Consider the following 25470-nt stretch of genomic DNA (forward strand, 5'->3'; position numbering starts at 1 on the left):
GTTTCACCCTTGTCACCCCAGCTGGAGTACAATGGCATGATCTCAGCTCACTGCAACCTCTGCCTCCCAGGTTCAAGTGATTCTTCTGCTTCACCCTCCCGAGTAGCTGGGATTACAGGTGCCTGCCACCACACCCAGCTAAGTTTTGTGTTTTTAGTAGAGACAAGGTTTCACCATGTTGGCCAGGCTGGTCTTGAACTCCTCACCTCAGGTGATCTACCCGCCACGGCCTTCTCAAGTGCTGGGATTACAGGTATGAGCCACTGTGCCAGACCTCTTTATTGACTTTGTGTCTTGATGACCTGTCTAGTGCTGTCAATGGAGTATTGAAGTCCCCCACTATTATTGTGTTGATCTCTATCTCATTTCTTAGGTCTATTAGTAATTGTTTTGCAAATTTGGGAGCTCCAGTGTTAGGTCATATATGTTTAGGATTGTGATATTTTCCTGTTGAAGAAGGCCTTTTACCATTATATAATGTCCCTCTGTCTCTTTTAACTGCTGTTGCTTTAAAGTTTGGTTTGTTTGATATAAGAATAGCTACCCCTGCTTCTTTTTGGTGTCAATTCATATGAAATGCCTTTTTCCACCCCCTTTACTTTAAGTTTATGTGAAGTCCTTATGGGTTAGGTGAGTCTCATGAAGGCAGCAAATACCTGGTTAGTGAGTTCTTATCCTTTCCACAGTTCTGTGTCTTTTAAGTAGATCATTTAAGCCATTTACATTCAATGGTAGTATTGAGATGTGAGGTACTGTTGCATTCATCATGCTCTTTGTTGCCTGTGTACCTTGGTTTCTTTACTTTTGCTTTTTATTTTATTTTTATTTTTTGTATTATAGGTCCCGTGTGATTTATGCTTTAAAGAGGTTCTGTTTTGATATGTTTCCAGGATTTGTTTCAGGATTTAGAGCTCCTTTCAGCAGTTCTTTTAGTGGGTGGCTTGGTAGTGGTGAATTCTCTCAGCATTTGTTTGTCTGAAAAAGACTGTATCTTTCCTTCATATATATATGGCCACCCAGCAAGTCTCCCTGGCTCTGGGCTGGTACTGGTGTTTGCACAGAGTCCTGAGATGTGAACCACCTATGGGTCGCTCAGCTGTCGATACCAACACCTGTTCTGGTGGAGGTGGCAGTGGGGTGGAATGAACTCTGTGATGGTTCTTAGCTTTGGTGGTTTAATGCTCTTTTTTTGTGCTGGTTGGCCTCCTGCTGGGAGGTGGCACTTTCCAAAGAGCATCAGCTGTGGCATTTGGAGAGGAACCATTGGTGGGTGGGGGCCTAGAACTCCCAAGATTATAAGCCCTTTGTCTTCAGCTACCAGGGTGGGTAGGGAAGGAACATCAGGTTGGGGCAGGACTAGGTATGTCTGAGCTCACACTCTCCTTGAGCAGGTCTTGCTAGGGCTGCTGTGGGGGATGGGGGTGAGATTCCCAGATGAATGGAGTTGTGTACCTAGGAGCATTATGGCTGCTTCTGCTGAGTCATACTGGTTGTCAGGGAAGTGGGGGAAAGCTGGCAGTCACAGGCCTCACCCAGCTCCCACATGAACCAAAGAGCTGGTCTCACTCCCACTGTGACCCCCCAACAGACCTGAGTCTGTTTCCAGCCAGTGGATGCACCAGGCTTGAGAACTTGCCCCAGGCTACCCGCCTCCCAACTGCAAAAGAAAAGGGCTTGGTTCTTTCCCCACCTGGGGAGTCTGCACACCTGATCTATGCCCTTCCCCAAGTTCTGACCAGGAGGCTTCTCACCCAGTTCAAAGTGCTACAAAGTGCAGCTGGAGATTTCCTTCTCCCTTTGGTGTTTTCCCCCTCTCCCCGGGTGCCTTCCCAATGGATCCCTGTGGTGTCAGGCAGGAATGGCCTGCCTAGGGCCCAGTGAGCTCCCAGGGTCTTTCCAACTGCTTCTCTACCCCTGTATTTTGCTCAGCTCTCTAAATTGACTCAGCTCCAGGAAACGTCAGCAACTTCTCCCACAAACAGACCTTCAGTTTCTCCAGCTGGGGTGGGGTATATTTGGGAGAGGAGGATCTCCCTTTCCCATTTCCGAAGTTGGGGCACTCACAGTATTTGGGGTGTCTCCCCCTTCCTTCACAGGGTCTGTGGGTACTCTTGGGATTTCTGGTTTGTTCTTGCAGTTGATCTGGAGCTAAAATTCGTAATCGGAAATGGTATTGTATTTTGAATTTTAGTTACTGCCTGTTCATTGCTCTGAAGCAGTGTTTTTCCCCCCAACTTTTTTCCTCTGTGCTTCAGATTGGATAATTGCCATCAATCTCTCTTCAAGTTCACTTAGTCTTACTTCTTTTGTTTCCATTCTGCTTTTAAGCCCAGTGAATGTTTTATTTCACATGCTGTGTATCTCAGTTTGATGAAGGCCAATTTATCACTTTATTGCTTTTAAAGTAGGCTCATAAAATCTAACCTAAGTGAGATTTCACCTCTTGGTCTGAGGCTTTGTCTTCCATTTTCCAATTAATAGTAAGTTATGAGTAAATATTCTTTACAATAAAAGACAAAGTCTATGCCACTGCTTTCCATTTTCAGAACTACCTTTGGAAACCTTTTCTTTCCAGTCTGATGTTGACAGACCATTTTAACCAAAGCTGAATGAAAGAATTTGGGGCTTATAATAATTTTATTCCATCTTCTTATCAAGTAAGGAAGCTCTCCACCATACCTAGTTTGCTAAGCCTTTTTCTTTTTAAAATCACAGATGTGAGCTGCATTTTATCTCAATCATCTATTGAGATGATTCAAGAAACTGTTTCATCCTTATTTATTAATAGTGGTGAATGATATTAACAGGCTCCCCACCCTGGCACTCCTGTGATAAATTCTTGGCAGTATAAACTGTCGGTTACCTGCTTGGCATCCAGTCTCCTTTTTATCTTTTCTAACAAAACTCAACTTGTGCTCAGGTGTCTCTTCCACCCTCAGATGATTCATCGAAAGCTGACCGAATTCCCAGTGACAGGAGTAGACTGCCACTTCGTCTTAGCCAGATATCACAAGGCTTTTCCTGAGTGACTAAGGAAAGACTTATGTCCCATGATGTGGTAAGGCCCTATGGACATACAACATAAAATGCCTCTCCAGAGAAAAATATAAAATCAGAAATTATGATCTTACAGAAAATTCATATTTTTAATCAGTAGATTCCCTGGATAACTAAATTCATTGGACTAAGTATTATTTCCCAAATCAAGTGTCATTATGTTGTACATTCTGTTTGTTAAATATCTGACACTTAAGCATATGACATCCTTTCTTTGTGCTATAAATATTCTTTTTGCCTATTGTGAGTTCATATTATTCTTTATACTGGATTTTTAAAAAATTAATAAAAGAATTTATAAATATGGCAAATGTGAAGATAGGCAGTAGTTCATAAGTTGTATCAGCTTAATCTAAATGATTCAGCAGGGAGATTATTCATCTTTCTTGTTGGTTTTTGTTTTCAAAAAGTTATAGTTTTGGGTTTATAAAAAAGCACAGTTTAACTCCTGGTGGTTAAGGTGAGAAATTTTGTCATCTTCCTGCTGCATCAGAACTTAATAATGAAATGATTCTTGTAGCTCTCTAAAAATTTGGATATATTGAGAATTTTTTCTTCGTAATTCTTTAGTGTGTTTCTGTTGCTTCTCTGCTAAATATGAACAAGGACACATATAGCTCCATATAATAGGAAAACAGCATATAGCAGTCATATGAGAATAAGTGACTGCTACAATAAAAATATTGTCAACTCTGTCAATAAAGAAGATGTTATTGCCTTCTCAAGTAACAGCTTCCCATGTAGGTAGGTGGCAGGTCATGGCAAGAAGACAGCTGTGCTCCATGATGTCATCAAAGGACCTGGTTCCTTCTATGCCATTTCTCCATCAACTCAGGATGCTGTCTTTATCCACATAGGTGATGCCTTTATGTTCCAGAACATGAAAGTATTCTGACATATCTTCCTTGGATATGACATATTTTTCTAGGTATTGCTGGACTATGTTTATTGTCACTTTAGGTAGGATTTTAATGTGTATGTTGTCATTGAAGATTGGCAATTCTTTCCCTATTTAAATTCTTTCCCTACTGTCCTTGTCCAGTTTTGGTATCAAGGGTGTCTAGTTTTTAAATTCTCCAGTGTAGTTTTATAGGATAGGGATTATCTATTGCTTTGGTATTCACAGAAAAGCCTCAGAACTTATTTAATGATTTTCCATTTCTTCTTGAGTCAGTTTTGGTACTTATAATTTTCTCTCTGGTAAACCCTTGCATGTTTTAAATATATTGAGATAAGGCGATCATAGTATTTGTAAAATTCTAAAAATTTCTGTGATTATGTTCACTTTTTCATTTCTAATACTATTTATTTGGTTCTTTATTTCTCTTTTTTTTCCTGCTAAGCCATCTTTAGCATAACTGTCATCCTCATGATGTCAAGGTGGCTGTTTGTGGCGGACCCTATCCCTGTTGGACTGAAAAAAGGATGACAAACATAGGAATAAAGACAAAGACAAAAGAGTATATTTGGAAGAAGGGATATGGGGGCTCCTTGCTTCTAGTGAACAAGGGCCCTGAGCTTTTACAGCCCTTCATATTTATTAGGTAGAGTGAATAGGGAGAAGCGGGGGTGGTTGTCGGTCCGTAGCTTGATTTACAGCAGGCTTGCAAGACTGCATTCTTCAAACAATAGGCTCTAGATGTCCCATTAGATAACTTCAAGGAGCATGGCGCCAGGAAGTGATTGCCTTCAGCAAACCTTCTGGTGGCAGGCACAGAAGCAAGTTTGCCCACATTCTGCATTCATGATAAACAATTTGCTGTTTGATCATATAGCCTCCAGTGGAATGTTGAGTTAGTCACAATCCCTTTGCCAGGTCTCTACAGCTGTTCTACCTGTTGACATCCCGTGTCATACCCAAGCAGGAAGACGGTTGTGTGAGATGACAACAGGCCAGAGTTACATGCCAGCTGTGTCTCTCTCCACACACCCACCAAACCCCCAGCAAATCTGTACTTAAATTTCACTGGTTACAGAGCCACTACTCCTTACAAGGAAACTGGGGAGGTGAGCATTATAAGCCAGACAGGTGGCCACTTGAAGAGCATCAGTGTTCTGCTGCAGAAGGAGTGCAAAAAAGACACTGGAGAGACCACCAGCAGTGTCTGCCACAGCTATTACATGGCTAGGTCCACCTGACTCTGAAGCCTTTTCTATGAGACTGAAGTGCTTTGAAGAGAAATGCTGGGCTTGTCCTTTCTGCTGCTTGTGGCTTTCAGTCACCCTTGGATTCAGAGATAGAAGTCATCTTAATTCTATCACTGAGGCCAGGAAACCTGACGGAAATCAATTCAACAGTAAGGAGACCAGGCGTCCAGTGTGACTGGGCATGCAGGGGTCAGTGCATCTGTGATGACTGGTAACAGCATCACTGCCTGTGAACCAACAAGGCCCTTGGCTCCCAGGATGAAGCTCTCCAGCTCTGACAAGGCCCCTGGGGGAGAGACCGGTCCTAAACATGTACAAGAATATATCCATCAGCTAACTTCAGATCGTGATTCACACAAGAAGGGAACTTCAAGAGGTCGCCAGGGCTGGTATTTTTGAAACGTTAGGCAGCCCTCTCTGAGGCGATGACAAGTGAATGGCATAAAGGAGCCAGCCCTGACGAAAATTTGGGGTTAGACTATTCCGACCCAGGACGTGCAAATACATAGGTTACAAAATGGAAAATGGTATTTTGGAGGATGGGAGGCCCGTGTAGCCAGAGAGAACGGGAGGTGGTGAGGGCGCACCCAAAATCAATCCCACAAGCTCTCTATATCTCTTCCTAGCCCACATACATGCCCCATCAGAGTCATCCTCCGGACTCCAGAGGCACCTAGGATTGCCTTTCCCTTCCCCGTCGGCAGTGATGCTCCCGCAAGGAGCTGACACCCAGGCCCCACACCTGTCACAGCCAAGCACCCTTTTTCTCCACAAGCCGCTCCTCCTCACTCGGCCTGCCGCTGCACCTACGCGACTCCCAAAAGCCTTTGGGGCGTGGGTGTGTAGTCAGGGCGGCCTCTGCTTCCGGCCACACCGAGGCCCGGCGTTGGCGACTAACCACTTATGCGGCGCTGCGGTCCAGGGACAAGTGGGAGCGACCCGCAGAGGGCAGGACTGACGGGCGTTAAGTAGGCCCGGGGCCAAACCGTATCTTGCAACATGAGCTCCGAGGACCGCCGCTTCTGTCCCTGCTTGGGACTACGCTTCCCAGCGGGCGTTGCGCGGAGGTCCCGCCTACTTCCGGCGGCGCTGGCTGCGCACTGGGAGAGCGTCGGGCCGGGCTGCGCTTGGCGGCGGGGAGGGGCGGGGCGGCGGGGAGGGGTAGGGAGGAGTAGGGAGGGGCGGGGCGCGGCCGGGGGCGGGGCGGCTCCGCGGCGCGGCCCCGTGGATACCGGGGCTTGGGGGAGCGCGCGCGGGGCTGTGCGCTGGGCGTGGCGGGCGGGTGTGGCCATGGGTGTGGGTCTGTGAGGGACCGGCCGGGAGGGCGTCGCGCGGCCTCGGGTGACATGCGGGGGGCGGCGAGCGCGGGTGCTCGCGAGCCGACGCCGCTTCGGGGTAGAGGCGCCCCCCGCACAAAGCCCCGGGCGGGCCGAGGCCCGACGACAGGGACTCCAGCCACCTTGGCGCTCCCTGCCCGGGGAAGGCCGCGCTCAAGGAATGGCCTCGCAACCAAAGGCCAGCGAGGAGCGGCTACTACGGGGCCTGGGCACAGAGGTGAGAGTGACAGGTGTTTGGGGCCGGGCGGACAGGGACGAATTCATCTCGGGATGAGATCTGGGAGGGGGTTGGGCACTCGGGGACCAGTTGCTGGAGAACTGTGCCCCTGGTCTTTGAAGCTGGTGGAGCGGGGGAATCTGAAGATTTGGAAGCTCAACTGACTCAGAGCGCCAAGCCGCGGTAAAAGGGTGTTGACTTTCCCAGGGTGACTCTAACTGGACACTTTCCCTCTTTTCGTGCTCCCAGGGAGAAAAAAAAACTATCTCTACGTTGTGGCGGTTCCTAGGCAGGGTAATGACCTGATCCCACCTGCTCATGCAGGAAGGGACGTTTCTAGGCTGATGATTTGGGACTGTGTAGACCTGGTCTCTAGCTACTCCCTTCTCTTCCAGCTCTGCCTTCCAGGGACACTGCTCTTCCCAAGGAGAGAAACCAGAAGCTGGAGGCTGCGGGGACAGGAATTGAACCTAAAGCCATGCCCCAGGTGAGTTGGCATTTCATCTCTCGTCTCTGAAATGCAGTCTTGCTTTTCGGGACTTAATGTTGTTTATTTTCTTGAAATTTTTCAGTTTAAGAGACCTGTTTGGGTGCGGGTTTCTATTTCTTCACATTCTAGTGAATTGATGGGCTACAGGGAAAAGTTTAAGCTGCCCAGGGCCTCCATGCCTGCTGCTTCTTCATTCCAGTCAGCCTTCGTTCTTGATTGATGAAATGAGTCAGTCTCTCCCTTGTACCGCTTTTCTCAGAGGCACTCTGATGAAGGAAGTGTGCTCCTTGAGGAACACGGCAGACCCTTCTGCTATACGTGGTTTGTTCGGTGACCACTTTGTGCCAGCCACTGGACAAACCAATAGCTAAGCCCCACTCCCTGCTCTGGAGCTCACAGCCTGTTGACCCAATGTCAAGGAAACAAGCAAGATTCTAGAATGTGATCATCCTTGGGCCAAGTATTATGAGCGAGGACTACAAGGCGCTCCTGGCTTCCAGCCTCTTCTAGCGGAAGGGTAGGCGTATTTACCAAGGAGGTGATTTTTGAGCCTTGCCTTGAAGGGAGAGAAGATGTTTGGGAGGCACAGTAAAGACAACATTTTAGGGAGAGGAGGTGCAATATGAAAGGCTTTCTTTTTCCCACTTGACTTTGTAGCTTTAAAAAATGCCAATAAATAGTTGTGTTTGTTTCTGTTGGCTGTGTCCCATAAATATCATAGCTAGCTCATTAATAGATGAACCATTTCACTTCCACTGGGGCCTCAAAAAATATATGTACAGATGATTCAGCTTCCGGTTGACCTGCCCAGACTGCTCTTAAGCGGGTTACTGTGATCTTCACATTATCAGATGCAGTGCTCAATTCTTAGTCTTTTTTGACCATCATTGGGATTTGAAATAGCTCAGAGGTTGGCAAACTTGTGCTGGATGAGGGCACAGCAGAAAATGTGTTAGGCTTTGAGAGTCTCTGCTGTGCCTACTCCTTTCTGCTCTTATAGAGCTAAAGTAGCCAAAGAATGAATGGATGGGCTGTGTTCCAGTAAAACTTTATTTACAAAAACAGGTGGCTGCCAATCCCTCAAATAGTTCATCCCTGTCCTTCAGTAGGCTCCCTTTTTCCCTTGGCTACTAGGATCCCACACTCATCTGACTTTCATCTTCCTGACTTCTCAGTTTTTGCCACAGTTCTTACTCACCTCCCTGACCTGGAACAGCGTGTGCCTCAGCACTCTGCTCTTGGCCCTTTCTTTGTTGTCTGCATGCTGTCTCCTGGGGATATTAGCCTGTTCCTTGTCTGTAAAACCTACTCACATGGTGCCTCCTCCCAAATTCACATTGTGAGCCCAAACCTCTCCTCTGAGCTGCGGGCCTGTGTATCCTGCTCCACTCCTCTGCCTGGGTGTCTAACAGGTAACTCAAGCCAGCCTGTCCAGACCCGAAGTCCTGAGAGTCTCCCATAAACCAGCTCCTCCCACAGCTTGAGTCCTAGTCAGTGGTCGTTTCATCCTCTCAGTTACTCAGTCCAAAAGCCTTATCATTATTGTCTCATTTCTCTCCTTCTCCTTCCATATTTGGTCCTGTTGCAAATCCTGTCAGTTCTATTTGCAAATTATGTGCAAAATCTGGCAGTTTTCATCACATCTGTCACCACCAGCAGGTCCAAGTCCTCCTATCTCTTACTGTCAGCTTCTTGACTGTGCTTCTGTGACCTCCTGCTTCTGCTCATGCTCCCCACAGCCCCTTCCCTATGAGCAGCCAGAAGGGTCTATTCAAACATGTCACCTTGTGTCACACTTCGTAGGCAAGGATTTGGGGCAGTTTTGCCCAAATGTTTGATACAGAAAATATTTGGTGGATGAATGTTTGAGTATAGTCTTAAAGTTCTCTTGTGGCCAGTGTTTTGATATTTAGTGTAGTGTTAGAATAGTCATTCTTATACCTGAAAATGTGCTTCTTCCCTGATTTTGTTTTTCTGTTTTGTTTTTTGCTTTTAGAGACAGGGTCTCACTCTGTCACCCAGGCTGGAGTACAGTGGCACAGTCATAGCTAATTGCAGCCTCAAACTCTGGGCCTCAAGCAATCCTCCCATCTTGGCCTCCCAAGGAGCTGGAATCGTAGGTGTGAGCCACCATGCCCAGCCCCTGATTAATTTGTGTGAATACATTCCTAGAAGTTTTTCTTTCCTCATGGATTAAGGTTTCCTAAGCTTATGTGAAATCAGAATACTTCTAAAATTATTATTTTGGATAGAACAGCAGTGGTGCCTCAAAAGCTATAATTCATGCTTTGAAAAATGCATGCTTTGAAAAAATGTACACTTCATCAGGAAAAATAGTTATTACCAAATAAATGTTTATTCATATGTTTCAAAAGTTAACTGAATTGAATTGAAACAAATCTTTTTAGTGTATTTTTTCTATAAAGTACTTCCTGTTCATTCTTTTCTATGAAATTTCAACAGAAATATTTTTCTGTAAGTGTAAAGTTGCTTTTATTTTTTGTTGGTTTGTATTCTTTTAATGTCTCTATCTTCGTGTGTCTGTGTGTGTTTATATATTATATGTATATATGTATGTATATATTATGTAATATATGTATATATAATACAGAATATATGTAATGTGTTTACATATATAATTATATGTAATATTTTATATATAAACACATGCATACACACATATATACATATAAATTATACACATATATTACATACATATATAATATGCATACATATATAATATATATTACATCTATTATATATTATAGGTATATGTATATATACTTTTATATATGTATATGTATATATAATTTTTTTTAAGGGATGGGAGTCTCACTGTTTTGTCCCAACTGGAGTATATTGGCTATTTTCAGCACAACTGTAGTGTGCTACGGCCTCAAACTCCTGGGGTCAAGGAATTCTCCTGCCTCAGCCTTCTGAGTAGCTGGACCTATAGGCATGTGCCACCATACCCAGTTCATATGTGTATTAAGATGAGTTAACTTACATCAGATGCCTATATCAGGAGTAGATTCTGTGCCTGTATAATATTTTCTCTGTGGTATAGTGTAAAAATGTGAAACCTGTTTTGAAGTCTGCATATTTATGTTGCAGCAACAGGAATAAGAACAGGACCTGCACATTTGACAATGTTTTATCTCCATCTAAATTAAGTAGGTTGATGGAGACATCAGTTAGGGAAAGTTCTTTTTATTTTTATCTGAAAACGTGTTTTCTCCTGGAACTTGTTTCACTATCAGGGTGAATGGATACTAAGTATTACTGCTATTATCAGAGTGGAAAGTTTTAATAGAAGTAGAATGGCAAAGTGGTCAAAGGTCATGGACTAGGTTCACATGCTAGCTCTAGCATCTAATCACTGCATAACCTTCAGGCAACTCAAGTGACCACATTTTCTTCATCTATAAAATGAGGAAAATAATTAGACCTGCCTCAAGCAGTTCTTGTAAGGATTAAGTTGTGTATAGTGCCTGAAACGAGGTACGTGGCACACAGTAAGGACTTACTAGTGTTAGCTGGCAGCATCCTCATGTCACCATGACGGTTTTAGAAATTTACAGGTAAGACACTTAGATGGCGTACTTTAAAAAAAAAGTGTGTAATATAGGACAGAACTGGGCAAATTATGGCCTATGGGCCAAATCCAGCCCACCACCACCTCCTTTTGTGTGGCCCACAAGCTACAAATGAGTTTTACATTTTTCAGTGGTTGAAAAAAATCAAAAGAAGAATACGTGAAAATTAAATGAAAGTCACATTTTGGTGTCCATAAAAAAAATTTCATTGTAGCACAACATACTTGTTTGTTTATATATTATCTGTGATTGCTTTTGTGCTACAGTGGCAAAATTGAAGAGTTGTGGCCGAGGCCATGTGGCCCACAAAGCCTAAAATATTTACTTTCTGGCTCTTTACAGAAACACTTTGCTGACACCTGAAGTGGAGGTTAAGAGCATGGACTGTGGAGTCAGACTCCTGGGTTCAAAACCCAGCTCTACAGTTGACTGACTGTGATCCTGGGCATGTTACAGCTCAGTATTTCCTCATCTGTAAAATGGGAATAGTAATAGTACTGACTATTAGGATCATTGTGAGGATTAAATAAGCTAATATATAAGTATATAGAATAGTGTCTGAAGTGTTGTAAGTGCTTTCAGCTATTGTTATTGCTGTTATTTACAGTAAAAGACATTTTTAAAACAAAAGTCATTGATTCTGTACATAAAGAGCTGTCCGAAAAAAACAGAAAATGTCTTAGGAGGATGTATGTATGTTGCTAAAGTTGGGTCCCCGTACATTATTAAATTGAAGGCATTTAACAAACCACTGATACAAAAGCAGATCACTAATGCATAAACAGGATCAACCTGGGAAACTAGGGTTGATTCTTCTTGGCAAGCAAATAAGTTCCTCTTCTTTTATGCCAAGATGCTTCAACTTGCAAAATTATTGCTGAGAGCTGACCAGCATTTGTTTTAGACTAGCTTGCTCAGGTAGCCATATTAGTGTGTCTTTTGCTCAAGGACATTAAGCAGTTCTTGGCTGTTTCCTGCAAGTATTACCTCGTGGTTTACACTGCAGGGGGCCTTTCAGTCCCCAGCTTAGGAGATTTCTCCATCATGAGTTTACCATCGAGACTGTAGCTCTGCAGTTGACTGATTCCACTACCTCTGCAGTTGATCTTCACTCAAATCGGGATATCACTTACAAAACCTTTTTGACCTATCTTTACACAATTCAGTTAAAAATGTCCTTAAAGTTTGGTAGCAGGTTAAAGAACATGTGATTGTATATTATTCAGCAGAAATTCAAACCTCAAAGGGACTTTTGTTTCTAGTAGAATAATGTGAATCTTTAAAAGGTTCAGCTTTTGGTTGGTGTTGTGGTTTGTTAAGTGAGGTATTTAAATTAGGTTTTGTGTAGTCAGATGCAGCATGGTGAGGGACAGTCAGAGCAGAATGGCAAAAAGATTATTTATTACTCGCAGATTCCAGAGAACGGTGACCAGCACACCTTGCAGGGCTTACTGGAAGGGCCCAGAGACATTCAAGACACACATGCCCAGCCAAAGGGTGGGGACCAAGAGGGAGGGAGGGACCTGTGGGCTGGAGCTTTTATTGGGGTCCAGGGCATCATCTAGGTGTGTTTTCCAAGACAGGGTTGGCTTGGATACTTTGAAGGGAGCTCAAGGCTCAGTAAGGGAACTTGAAATTTACCTTATCAGGTTCACCAGGCTTCATGCAGACGTACAGTGGTCAGTTCATAGTATGGGGCCTTTTCTATCTAGAACATACAAACGGGGACTGGGCGAGGACTGCCTGAAAACATATAGGTCAAGGGTGACAAGCAGAGGGAGCATCCCTATGAATGAGAGTTATGACAGTCAGCATCATCATAACTCATGTTCACTGCATGCTTCCATTGTGCCTTGCACGTTCTAAGTGCTGTGTATGTATTGCCTCATTTAATCCAAAACGTAATCTATAAGGTTAGTATTGTTGCCTTTTCCATTTTATAGCTGGGGAACTGAGGCACAGAGGCATTAGGTAACCAAGTGAGGTTTTGTAATTCAGCTTTTGGGGTAGTCCAACTGTTTTTCATGTTCATTTAAGTTTAGACTTGGAAAATCTCACAGCTGCTAGTCATTTAAATCTGCCTTCTGTTAGCCACAGGTTCCTGGGATTAGAGTTGCAACTGAATAAATGTTTAAAATACATTGGAACGTATCAGAGTTGTAGGCTGAAACTGTAAAACTACGCTGCATAAAAATCTGCCAGCAGGAGCTGAGCAGCCCATCTTGCCTATCGGTCAGGAAAATCCTGCTCATGCCGAGCTGTTAGCAAACGTGCTCCTGATAGCTCCTCGTAATGCCTAGCTTCTCCAACACGGCACCTTGGTTCTTAAAAGCATTTCATTAATTTAAAACATTATAGTGTTTTTCATTCTTATTACATATTCATTTTAGAAAAAGAATATTGCTAGATTTTTTTAAATGAACCTCTACTGAACACTAACAGTAAAAATAGAAATTCTTAGAACCCAGTTTAGTCATGAATAATATTGATGCTTTGAGGTTCATCTCAAGTTTATTGCCCCATTCTTATGCTGCTTCAGGCCACTCAAATGTCCCCATGCTGGACAGTGCTGTAGTACCTATTGTGCATAGAACAAGTTAGTCTTCGTTATTTATAGTTTTGAATTGATGTCAGGGGTTTTTCTTGCGGCTGCCTCCTTTCACTCCACAAAACTGCAAGTTCTCCAAAGGCAGAGGCTGTCTCCATATTTTTCTCTTTTCCCTGGAGTTTAAGACAGAATGAGGCAGGCCGGGCGCGGTGGCTCAAGCCTGTAATCCCAGCACTTTGGGAGGCCGAGACGGGCGGATCACGAGGTCAGGAGATCGAGACCATCCTGGCTAACACGGTGAAACCCCGTCTCTACTAAAAATACAAAAAAACTAGCCGGGCGAGGTGGCGGGCGCCTGTAGTCCCAGCTGGTCCCAGCTGCTCGGGAGGCTGAGGCAGGAGAATTGCGTGAACCCGGGAGGCGGAGCTTGCAGTGAGCGGAGATCTGGCCACTGCACTCCAGCCTGGGCGACAGAGCGAGACTCCGTCTCAAAAAAAAAAAAAAAAAAAAAGACAGAATGAGGCTAGCTGTATAATACCTAACTAGATCTCCAGAGTACTGAGTTTATAGTCTCTTACTCAAAATGAAGACAAGGAATCTTTAGACCCCTATATTAGTTTGTTAGGGCTGCCAGAACAAATACCACAGAGTGGGTGTCTTAAACAACAGGAATTTCTTTTCTCAAGGTTCTGGAGGCTGGAAGTCCAAGATCAAGGTGCCTGCAGGTTTGGTTTCTCCTGAAGCCTCTCTCCTTGGCTTGCAGACGGCCGTCTTCTCCCTGTGTCCTCATGTGGCCTTTTCCCTGTGCCTGCACACCGTGGTATCTCTTCCTATTTTAATAAGGACACCAGTCAGATTGGGTTAGGGCCCCACCCATATGACCTCATTTAACCCTAATTACCTCTTTGAAGGCCCTGTCTCTAAATACAGTCACATTCAAAAGTGCTGGGGAATAGGACTTTAATGTAGGAGTTTTGTCAGGGGACACATTTCTTTCTATAACAGCCCCCCAGTCATGTCGGGGCATGAGCACTGGTTGAGCAAGAACATGGTTATATCATTTCAGGGCTTGGTGACATTTGGGGATGTGGCCGTAGATTTCTCCCAAGAGGAGTGGGAGTGGCTGAACCCCAATCAGAGGAACTTATACAGGAAGGTGATGTTGGAGAACTACAGGAACCTGGCATCGCTGGGTAAGGGCTCCCACTCCTTTTTCCACCCCTCACCCTACCCACTTCCTTGACCTAGAAGCCTTTCATGCCTTTATCACCAAGACCTGCACTGCCCTCTCGCGTCAAGCCAAGGGGACTGCATCTCAGTCTGGACAGCCACACAGTATGTGACCAGGTTGTTTTTTATGTGTCTAGGACTTTGTGTTTCTAAGCCCGATGTGATCTCCTCATTGGAACAAGGAAAAGAGCCTTGGACAGTGAAGAGAAAAATGACAAGAGCCTGGTGCCCAGGTGAGTGTGGGAGAACCAGGTAGGGTGAGGCCACTGCTGGTCACAGTTCAGCTGCCTCAGACACGCAGCATCTTCAACAGACTCTTCCTAAGCCTCTTGCAGTATCTGTTATTTATACTATTTGGGAATACAGAAATTTCAACTACATCTTTTATTTCTAGAACAGCAGATTATCAAGTAAGACAAGGAATTAGAATTATAGATTTCTTTCAGAGGTTTTATCCTAATAGGAAATGGTAACAGTTTCTAAAGAACTGAGAATCTTACAAGGTTTCTTTGTTCAATTCACATTTAAAGGAAACGCTTGCATTGACACCAGGACAAGTTACTGACAGTTATAAATTAAAGTGACTCACATGGGTCAGTATATGGCATCAGAGAACAAGAATGTTTGTGTGAAGTTTCCAATTTAACATCATATGAAATCACATACTTCGAGCTAGTTTAATGACATAAAACTGTTTTTTCTTCCTGCAGATCCTTCATCTCTTGTTGAGACTAGTTAATTATGAAGACTTACATTTTTAAGGCCAGGATCTGGACTTTTATTAGTTAGCATTGTAATTTAAAAAAAAAAAAAAAAGGAGGTACGTAGAGATAGAGATGAAATTTTTGCTAGGTGAAATGGACAGTGAAAAAGAGTTGACTTAAAGCTGAAATAAGGATCATATAGCAGTTTTTTTCTATAGCCTCCACTTTCTCTTTATATTAGACATTTTATCATACATTTTTTTTTGTGAGCTCCCTTATCTCTTGATTTTTAATTGCTTTTTCCAGTCTTCTGCTAAAAACATAATGTGAACTCTTGTTCAGCTTTTAGGTGGGAAAGGTCTTATTGTGTCCTTTAGGACTATGGCTACACAAATTTAGGAATGTAGGGTTGGTTGAATATTGCTAGTAATATAAGAAAGCTTTCAAAACGATTTGCTTTTCATTTTCTTCCATAAAAATAAGTGACTATCATATGCTTTTTTGTGGCTTTTAATTTAATGGTTACATTTTGGAATTTTTCTTCATACTAACACGATAAAAGATATATTCGCCTTCTTTATATCTTTCAGACTTGAAGATTGTGCGGAAGATCAAGGAGTTACCTCTCAAGAAGGACTTCTGTGAAGGAAAGCTATCCCAGGCAGTGATAACAGAGAGACTCACAAGCTATAATCTGGAGTACTCCCTGTTAGGGGAACACTGGGATTATGATGCTCTGTTTGACACACAGCCGGTAAGTCAGAAGACACATTTCAGGCAAGAGGAAGTATCCTTCATGAGGAAACTCTTCTTGAGGGAAGAGACCATGACTACAATAACTATAGGAGAAGTTTTCATTTGAATACAATACTTCTTATAGACAGATTATCCCCTCAGAACAGAGTGCCTAATCTCAATACACATAAGAACAGTGGAGGGGGAAACTGAGTTGTAATGAATTACAAACAAATCTGTCAAGGTCAGAAATGTTTGACTTGGCGATGAATGTAAGAAAGCTTTGAGCAGAATATCGACCCCTCCTTTTCATCAAAGATTTCATACAAGAGAGAAACTCTGTGGACTTGTTGAATAATTTGTATGAATATGGGAAAGCCTTCCGTCTGTGTTAAAAGGTTCATACTGTGTGTAAGTATGACAAACTCTCCATAGCAGAAAGTTTCTCCTATTTTTCTGTATTTTTCCCCAAACATATATGCTATAACTAAGCCCTATCATTATGTGACCTGGTGTACCAGAACTTAAGTTGCAGTTCTTGGTATGGAGTGCCTTTTTTGCAGTGTGTGGACACAGTCCATCCCACTGGGACCAGGTGGGTTCATGAACATGGTTTGATTTAAAAAACGTGCTTTTACCATTGCAGGGCTTGGTGACTATCAAAAACCTGGCTGTTGACTTCCCCCAGCAGCTACACCCAGCTCAGAAGAATTTCTCTAAGAATGGGATATGGGAGAACCATAGTGACCTGGGATCAGCAGGTAAGGATGTCTTTCTCCCATATCTGAATCTGTCATTGGGTACCTCCATTTTCAAACCAGTTTTGAATTATGGAGGAGGGAGGGAGTGTCTTCTGACGTGCTGGCCTGAATTTTTGTTGTGGATTCCTAAGACAAGAATTTGGCATTTGTAGAGGTGAAAGATGGTGTCTTTGTTATGCTTAAAGCGTTATCTTCTGTGTCTTTCAGATCCTACTCACCTGTTTTACTGCTTCTTTCAGCAGTAACACTTTTCTATCAACAAGGAGTGGTTCTCAATTTTAGGATGGCAAGAGTATTGGCCAAACCTCCTCTCTTTTCACTTTTGCAGGACATTGTGTGGCTAAGCCAGATTTAGTCTCTTTACTACAGCAAGAAAAGGAGCCCTGGATGGTGAAGCAAGAACTGACAGGAAGCCTGTTATCAGGTGAGTGCAGGAGAGCCTAATGTGGAAAAGTCACTGTGAGAGAGAGCAGAGCTTTTATTAAAAAGGTTGCATCCTCACTAATATACAGTAGGAAATTTTACCAGGCTCTCTGGGTCTGGAAAGAAAATTGAACTCCAGGATTTCCAAATAATTCTTTCCTCCTCCTTTGCTCCCTTTTCTCCAGTAACTCCCATTTCCCTGAAGTTCCTTTTTTTCTTGACCACTGGGACATGTATCATCCACTCACTTCCTTAAATGAGGAACTGGGATGTGTATCATCTACTCACTTCCTTTTCCGGACCCTGATGCACTTTTGAGCTGACTTCCAAAGGTTTTCTCTTCTATGGTTAAATAGCCTATTATTTTCATCATGCATCCATTCCTGTCAGAACCACCAATTGAAAGTTATGTGACTGAGCCACTCTGCTGAGTATTGGCAGGCGATTGGAAACGGAGAATTACACATAAATGTAAACCATCAGTGAATTACTGTAATGGAAAGGATAAGACATGTTTATGGATAGCTTGCATGAAGTCGAGTTTGCAGAATTTCAAATAGGGCATTACAGAAACAAAGGAGATGTTGTTCCCAATGGCTTCTATGTTTTAGTAGGACAGGTGGGCAGAAGTTGAATCGCAAGAAGGCGGAAGTAAAGGATCTTTTCCTCTTGATACACAAGGGAAAGAAAGGAAATTTCCATAGAAATAATGGTTTGTAGAAAATGTAATGGTTTAGTTTGGCAAAAGAATAGAAAACCATGACCTAGGCCGGGCGCGGTGGCTCAAGCCTGTAATCCCAGCACTTTGGGAGGCCGAGGCGGGTGGATCACAAGGTCAGGAGATCGAGACTATCCTGGCTAACATGGTGAAACCCCGTCTCTACTAAAAATACAAAAAACTAGCCGGGCGAGGTGGCGGGCGCCTGTGGTCCCAGCTACTCCGGAGGCTGAGGCGGGAGAATGGCGTGAACCCGGGAGGCGGAGCTTGCAGTGAGCCGAGATCCGGCCACTGCACTCCAGCCTGGGAGACACAGTGAGACTCCGTCTCAAAAAAAAAAAAAAAAAAAGAAAACCATGACCTTATCACAACATACACCTTAGACCCATTTAAGTTAGGATAAACACATTTTTCACATAGTAGAAATTATAGTGTACATTCAGTTATGCATTCACATGTTTTTCATGTAGATTCCACATTGTGTATGTCATTGCTCAGTTAGGTTGCTTTACATTTCTTAGTGTTAAAGATAGAATAGATTTTTCAAGTTAAGTGAAAACTACACATTTTGGGGATTGCTGTATTCCTGGATATGAGCACCTGCTGGGCTCTGAGAGTTGTTTGTTTTTGGTGACTAGCAACAATTAGATGGATGAGTTTAATTGCATCTTGAAAGCACTGGTTATTTACATGAAAACTTGTGCTCATTATTTGTTGAAAGATTATACACTAACATTTTTATGAAAGAAATTGAACATTTTTTTGTAAATTTGGTTTTTCTCTTTATCTTTTTGTAAAATGTCTGTCATTCATACCCAGTTCTCTTGTGTGTTAAATATTTTCTTAACAGTCTCAGTGATTGCTATGTATATAAGCATACTAATTCTGTGATATATTGTCTCAAACTATTTTTCACCTATGGCAATAAGAGTTTTTATTTTAATTAGGTCTTTTAAAATTATGGCACGTAAAATTTTTCAGTTTTTATATAGTCCAGTGTATTATTTCTAATGTGATTTATCCTATTTGTGTGCCTAACAACTTAACACACATAGTTCTACTTCATTTTTAATGACTATTTAGTATTATAACATACGAATATACATAATTTATTTAAATTATTTACTGTTGAGGATATTTAAACATTTAGGAGGTCTTCTCCAGTTTTTACCTATAATCAACGGTGGTCCAGTTTGTATGTATCTTCTTGCTTACATGTCAGAATATTTCTTGAAGATATATGCTTGGAAATGAATCTGCATGGTCAAAGCATACATATTTTTAAAGTGTCATAGATATTTTGCTGTACCATTGGTAAAGAATATATGAGAATACTGTTTCTAGACATCATCACCAATATGGCTATTTTGTAGTTTGAAAATAATTTTGCCACGCTGCTAGATGAAAAATGTTTTATTTAATTTGCATTTCCCCAACTACTTATGATGTTGAGAATATGTGCACTTAAATCTATTTAGAGTTTGTATTCTATTCATAGTGTGTTTATACTCATTACTCACATTTCTATTGGTTGTATATTTTCCTATATTTATGCAACATTGATATGAATGCTTTTTTTTTATAAGTTTGATAAAATTTTCCCCCAATTTTCTGTGGTCTAGAAGTTTGCAAATGGTATTTCTTACTATATAGTAGCTTAACTTGGGAGTTCTCTTCATTTATAGAAGCATGTACTTTGTTGATTTTTTCATTTGTTTCACTCCTAGATTTTAAAAAATGAATAGATGTCCCATTTGAATAATATAATACATTTGTTTGAGCTTCTGTAACTTATTATTTCTCTCTCCTATATCCCCTTCCTTCCTTTTCTTTCTTTCCTTCTCATTTTTCCCTTCTTTCCTTACCTTTCTCTTATCTTCTGTATTTTGCTGTGTGGTCTGTTTTATTTTACGTATTTTTTACATGTTTGTTTTATTTACATATTTTTATTACAGAAAAGGACACATAAAATTTAAACATTTTAAAGTGTACAATTCAGTGACAGTATATTATGTGAGGTGATATGTTAATTAGCTTGATTGTAGTAAACATTTCACCATGAATATCAAAACATTTTATACCTTAAATATATACAATTTTTATTTGTCAACTGTGCCTCAATAAAGCTGGAAAAATATTTATTGCCCAAAAAGAGAAAATGCAAGCCTTCATTGTGGAATGGCCAGAGAACTGAGGATGTTTTCAGGCTTGTGAAAGTAGCCACGAAAATGTGAAAATTATTATTATTGTTTTTTGAGTCAGAGACTAGCTCTGTTGCCCGGGCTGGAGTGCAGTGGCCTGATCATAGTTTACTGCCATGTCAACCTCCTAGGCTCAAGCAATCCTCCTGCCTTTACCTCCTGAGTAGCTGGGACTACAAGCACATACTACCATGCCTGGCTAATTTTTTAAAAAGTTTTTTAGAGATAGGGTCTTGCTATGTTGTGGAGGCTGGTCTTGAACTCCTGGCCTCAAGTGATCTACCTCAAGTGATCCACCTCAGCCTCCCAAAGCATGGGGATTACTGGTATAAGCCACTGTGCCTGGCCCTAAATGTAATAGTTTTTAGAGGTGTAAAATGTATGTTGATGAATTCACCAATCAGTGAATTAATTCACTAGTTTTCCTTTTGGCAGATTCCTTTTTCCTAGCACATGAAAAAGGAAATGTGTGTTTTCTTGGTGTCTTTCAGGCCAGCGATCTGTACGTGAGACCCAGGAATTATTTCCAAAGCAAGATTCATATGCTGAAGGAGAAACAGACAGAACCTCAAACACTAAACTTGAGTGTTCCAGTTTCAGAGAAAATTGGGATTCTGACTGTGTGTTTGGAAGGAAGCTTGCAGTAGGTCAAGAGACACAATTCAGGGAAGAGCCAATTACTCATAACAAAACCCTCTCTAAGGAAAGAGAACGTACGTATAACAAATCTGGAAGATGGTTCCATTTGGACGATTCAGAAGAGAAAGTTCATAATTGTGATTCAATTAAAAATTTTCAAAAAAGTTCAGTGGTAATAAAACAGACAGGCATCTATGCAGGAAAAAAGCTTTTCAAGTGTAATGAATGTAAGAAAACTTTTACCCAGAGCTCATCTCTTACTGTTCATCAGAGAATTCATACTGGAGAGAAACCTTATAAATGTAACGAATGTGGGAAGGCCTTTAGTGATGGCTCGTCCTTTGCCCGACACCAGAGATGTCACACTGGCAAGAAGCCCTATGAGTGCATTGAGTGTGGGAAAGCTTTCATCCAGAACACATCCCTTATCCGTCACTGGAGATACTATCACACTGGGGAGAAACCCTTTGATTGCATTGATTGTGGGAAAGCCTTCAGTGACCACATAGGGCTTAATCAACACAGGAGAATTCATACTGGAGAGAAACCTTACAAATGTGATGTATGTCACAAATCCTTCAGGTATGGTTCTTCCCTTACTGTACATCAAAGGATTCATACTGGAGAAAAACCATATGAATGTGATGTTTGCAGGAAGGCCTTCAGCCATCATGCATCACTCACTCAACATCAAAGAGTACACTCTGGAGAAAAGCCTTTTAAGTGTAAAGAGTGCGGAAAAGCTTTTAGGCAGAATATACACCTTGCCAGTCATTTAAGGATTCATACTGGGGAGAAGCCTTTTGAATGTGGGGAGTGTGGAAAATCCTTCAGCATCAGTTCTCAGCTTGCCACTCATCAGAGAATCCATACTGGAGAGAAGCCCTATGAATGTAAGGTTTGTAGTAAAGCGTTCACCCAGAAGGCTCACCTTGCACAGCATCAGAAAACCCATACAGGAGAGAAACCATATGAGTGCAAGGAATGCGGTAAAGCCTTCAGCCAGACCACACACCTCATTCAACATCAGAGAGTTCACACTGGTGAGAAACCCTATAAATGTATAGAATGTGGGAAGGCCTTTGGTGATAACTCATCCTGTACTCAACATCAAAGACTGCACACTGGCCAAAGACCTTATGAATGTATTGAGTGTGGAAAGGCATTCAAGACAAAATCCTCCCTTATTTGTCATCGCAGAAGTCATACTGGAGAAAAACCTTATGAATGTAGTGCGTGTGGCAAAGCCTTTAGTCATCGTCAATCCCTTAGTGTACATCAGAGAATTCATTCTGGAAAGAAACCATATGAATGTAAGGAATGTAGGAAAACCTTCATCCAAATTGGACACCTTAATCAACATAAGAGGGTTCATACTGGAGAGAGATCTTATAACTATAAGAAAAGCAGAAAAGTCTTCAGGCAAACTGCACACTTAGCTCATCATCAGCGAATTCATACTGGAGAGTCGTCAACATGCCCCTCTTTACCTTCCACGTCAAATCCTGTGGATCTGTTTCCCAAATTTCTCTGGAATCCATCCTCCCTCCCATCACCATAGCCTCAAGACGTCATTTCTGTTTGAGTACTCCAGCAGTTTAAAACCCCATCTCCCTGCCCTTTTGTTTTCTTTTTGTCCCTTATTAGTTTGTTCTTCACATGAGTGTAAATGTAACTTATTCACTCCTCTTGTAAAACTTGTAGTTTCTTTAATTGGTTAATGCGTGAGATGTGCTCAGCACAATGTCTGGTCCATATTAAGTGCTCAGTAAACTTAGCTCTTTTAAAAACTTTGTATTTGAACATTGAAAAGTTACAGTAGTCAGCTCTGATTAAAAAACGATGCAGTAGGATGAGGGTAGGAAAAAGCACAGTTTAGATCAGGAACAGCGTTCTCCAGTAGTGGGTGAGGTTTTGCCTTTGTTGGTTTAAAACTTGATTCTATAATGCCAAGTTAGTTTTGTGGCTTTCCATCTGACCCTGTGTGAATGTAAGGTGATGTGACCTTGTTGGTGAGAAAATTAAACTTTACATTTGACTTGATTTGTTTTAGAAAGTCTAGGGACCATGAATGAATAGGCCACCTGGGACAAATGAATTTAAAAAATCAGAAAAAAATGCAAGATTTATATGCATAAAGTTAAAACAACTGACATGTTACTCAAGAATTAGAAAACCGCAAGATTTGACCTGTTTAAAAATCACATTTATAAATGAACTATATTAAAACTTTTAAGGAACCATTCCTTGTGAGGTAAACTGATCCAGAGTAGGGGTCAGCAAACTATGACTCATGGCCACAGTCTCATTGACTGTTTTTGTATGGTCCATGATCTAGAATTTTAAAAAAATTTAAAGGGTTGAAAAAAGTGAAAAGAATATTTTCAACATGAAAATTATATGAAATTTAAGATTTGGCGTCTGTAAATAAAGTTTGGTTGGCTTCAGCCACACATTGATTTATACCTTGACCTTTATACTGGGCTACAGCAGCAGAGTTGAGCAGTGGTGACAGAAGACCTTGTGGCCTGCAGAGCCCAAATATCTACTGTCTGATCCTACACCGAAAATGTGTGTGATCCCTGCTATGGAGCAGAGGTTATCAAACTAAAGCTCATGGGCCAAATCCTGTCTGCTGCTTGTTTTTGTAAATAGAGTTTTATCAAATGACAGCCATGCTTACTTGTTTAGCTATTGACTATGGCTGCTTTAGACAACTGTGACAGACTATATCGCTCGCAAAACTTCAAATATTCCCTATCCTTTAGCAGGAAGTTTGCCAACCTCTGCTCTAGAGAAAAATGTATAAAAGATTCTAATTTTATGAGGGTAATACAACTCTCACATCAAAAACAAGAAAACAAATGATAAAGGAACTCATTTATCAATAGAGGTGAAAGGAAATTATTAAACTATATTGAAAAGTAAAGATGTCAATAAAAGGAGAAATGATATTTTTCTAGAAGAAATAATATTGCTCAAATGTTTGTAAATTATAATTCAGTCCCAGTAAGATGTATTTACTTTGACAGTAACAGGGAAGCATAATTAGGCAAGAATAGCAAGAATTTTTTGTTTTTTGAGATGGAGTTTCACTGTGTTGCCCAGGCTGGAGTGCCAGTGGCACAATCTCAGCTCACTGCAACCTCCACCTCCCAGGTTCAAGCAGTTCTCTGCCTCAGCCTCCGAGTAGCTGGGATTACAGGCACCCGCCACCATACCCGGCTAATTTTTGTATTTTTAGTAGAGACGGGGTTTCACCACCTTGGCCAGGCTGGTCTTGAACTCCTGACCTCGTGATCCACCCTCCTTGGCCTCCCAAAGTGCTGAGATTACAGGTGTGAGCCACCATGCTTGGCAAGAGTTTTTTTTTTTTTTTTTTTTTAAGAGATGGAGGCCTCACTCTATCCAGGCTGGAGTGGAGTGCAGTGCTAAGATCCTAGCTCACTGTAACCTTAAAATTTTTTTTTTTTGTAGAGACTATGTCTCGTTTTGTTGCCCAGGCTGGTCTTGGGCTCCTTGCCTCAAGTGATTCTCCTGCCTCAGCCTTCCCCAAAATTTTTGAAATAGATTTCTTTGCATATGAGATTTTGGTATATAATAGCAGTATTATTTCAATGTCGGGGAAATGATGTTTTGACAATTTTATCCACCCTCTCCAAGAAAAAAGTTAGAAGCACATTTACACCTTACAGAGAAATATGCCTATCGTATTTGACATATCTAATCATAAAATAACATGTTAGAGGCAAATGTAGAAAAAGGGAACCTTTTATCAAGTAGGACATAGAGTCCTACAAGCCATAAAGAAATCGAGAACAAGTTGGGCTATGCAACGATCTAAAACTTCAGCATGGTGAAAGGCACCAAAAACTTGTAAAAGACAATTGAAGGCAAATGTATGCAATTTAGAGAAAACAACAGAATGCTGTTACATATACAGAGCAGTGGGGAACAACTGGCTATACACACTCGTAGGCAAATCACCCTGAAGAATCCAAATGAATAAAGAAAATTCGTGAAATTCTTTTTTTTTTTTTTTTTTGAGACGGAGTCTCGCTCTGTCACCCAGGCTGGAGTACAGTGGCCGGATCTCAGCTCACTGCAAGCTCCGCCTCCCGGGTTTACGCCATTCTCCTGCCTCAGCCTCCCGAGTAGCTGGGACTACAGGCGCCCGCCACCACGCCCGGCTAATTTTTTGTATTTTTAGTAGAGACGGGGTTTCACCGTGTTAGCCCGGATGGTCTTGATATCCTGACCTCGTGATCCGCCCGTCTCGGCCTCCCAAAGTGCTGGGATTACAGGCTTGAGCCACCGCGCCCGGCCAAAATTCGTGAAATTCTTAACCTCATTAATCAGAAGAATATTAATGAAACCACATTTTCCTGGCTCATAGGTAGATTACAATACAAAATTTGGATAATATCCAGGAATGGTGTTACTGTGGGAAAGCAGGTCCTTGATCATTATTAGCAGTGTCACTTCATCTCCTATCTCCTTGGATAGCATGACCTACCAACATTATAAATGTGAGGTTTTTTCAAACAGTAATTCCAGATCTAGGAAGTTTATCCCATTGGAATAGATAGGTAGATATAAATAATGTTTTCTTGTAGAACTGTCTTAATTATGACAAATAGGAATTCAGTGCCCTGCCAAGTGGATT

The 25470-nt window shown here is 41.8% G+C and overlaps 1 protein-coding gene across 1 annotated transcript; it reads left to right on the forward strand.

The window, feature by feature from the left end:
* Positions 1-6461: 6461 nt before the first annotated feature.
* On the forward strand, positions 6462-23776 carry ZFP28 (ZFP28 zinc finger protein). The gene is made up of 8 exons (XM_025368302.1): positions 6462-6759; positions 7155-7246; positions 14460-14586; positions 14761-14856; positions 15918-16081; positions 16709-16823; positions 17152-17247; positions 20657-23776. The coding sequence occupies exons 1-8, from the start codon at positions 6552-6554 to the stop codon at positions 22363-22365; spliced, it is 2607 nt and encodes an 868-aa protein (XP_025224087.1). The 5' UTR covers positions 6462-6551; the 3' UTR covers positions 22366-23776.
* Positions 23777-25470: the final 1694 nt, after the last annotated feature.

This window comes from Theropithecus gelada, chromosome 19 (assembly GCF_003255815.1).
Source record: "Theropithecus gelada isolate Dixy chromosome 19, Tgel_1.0, whole genome shotgun sequence".
NCBI lineage: Eukaryota > Metazoa > Chordata > Mammalia > Primates > Cercopithecidae > Theropithecus > Theropithecus gelada.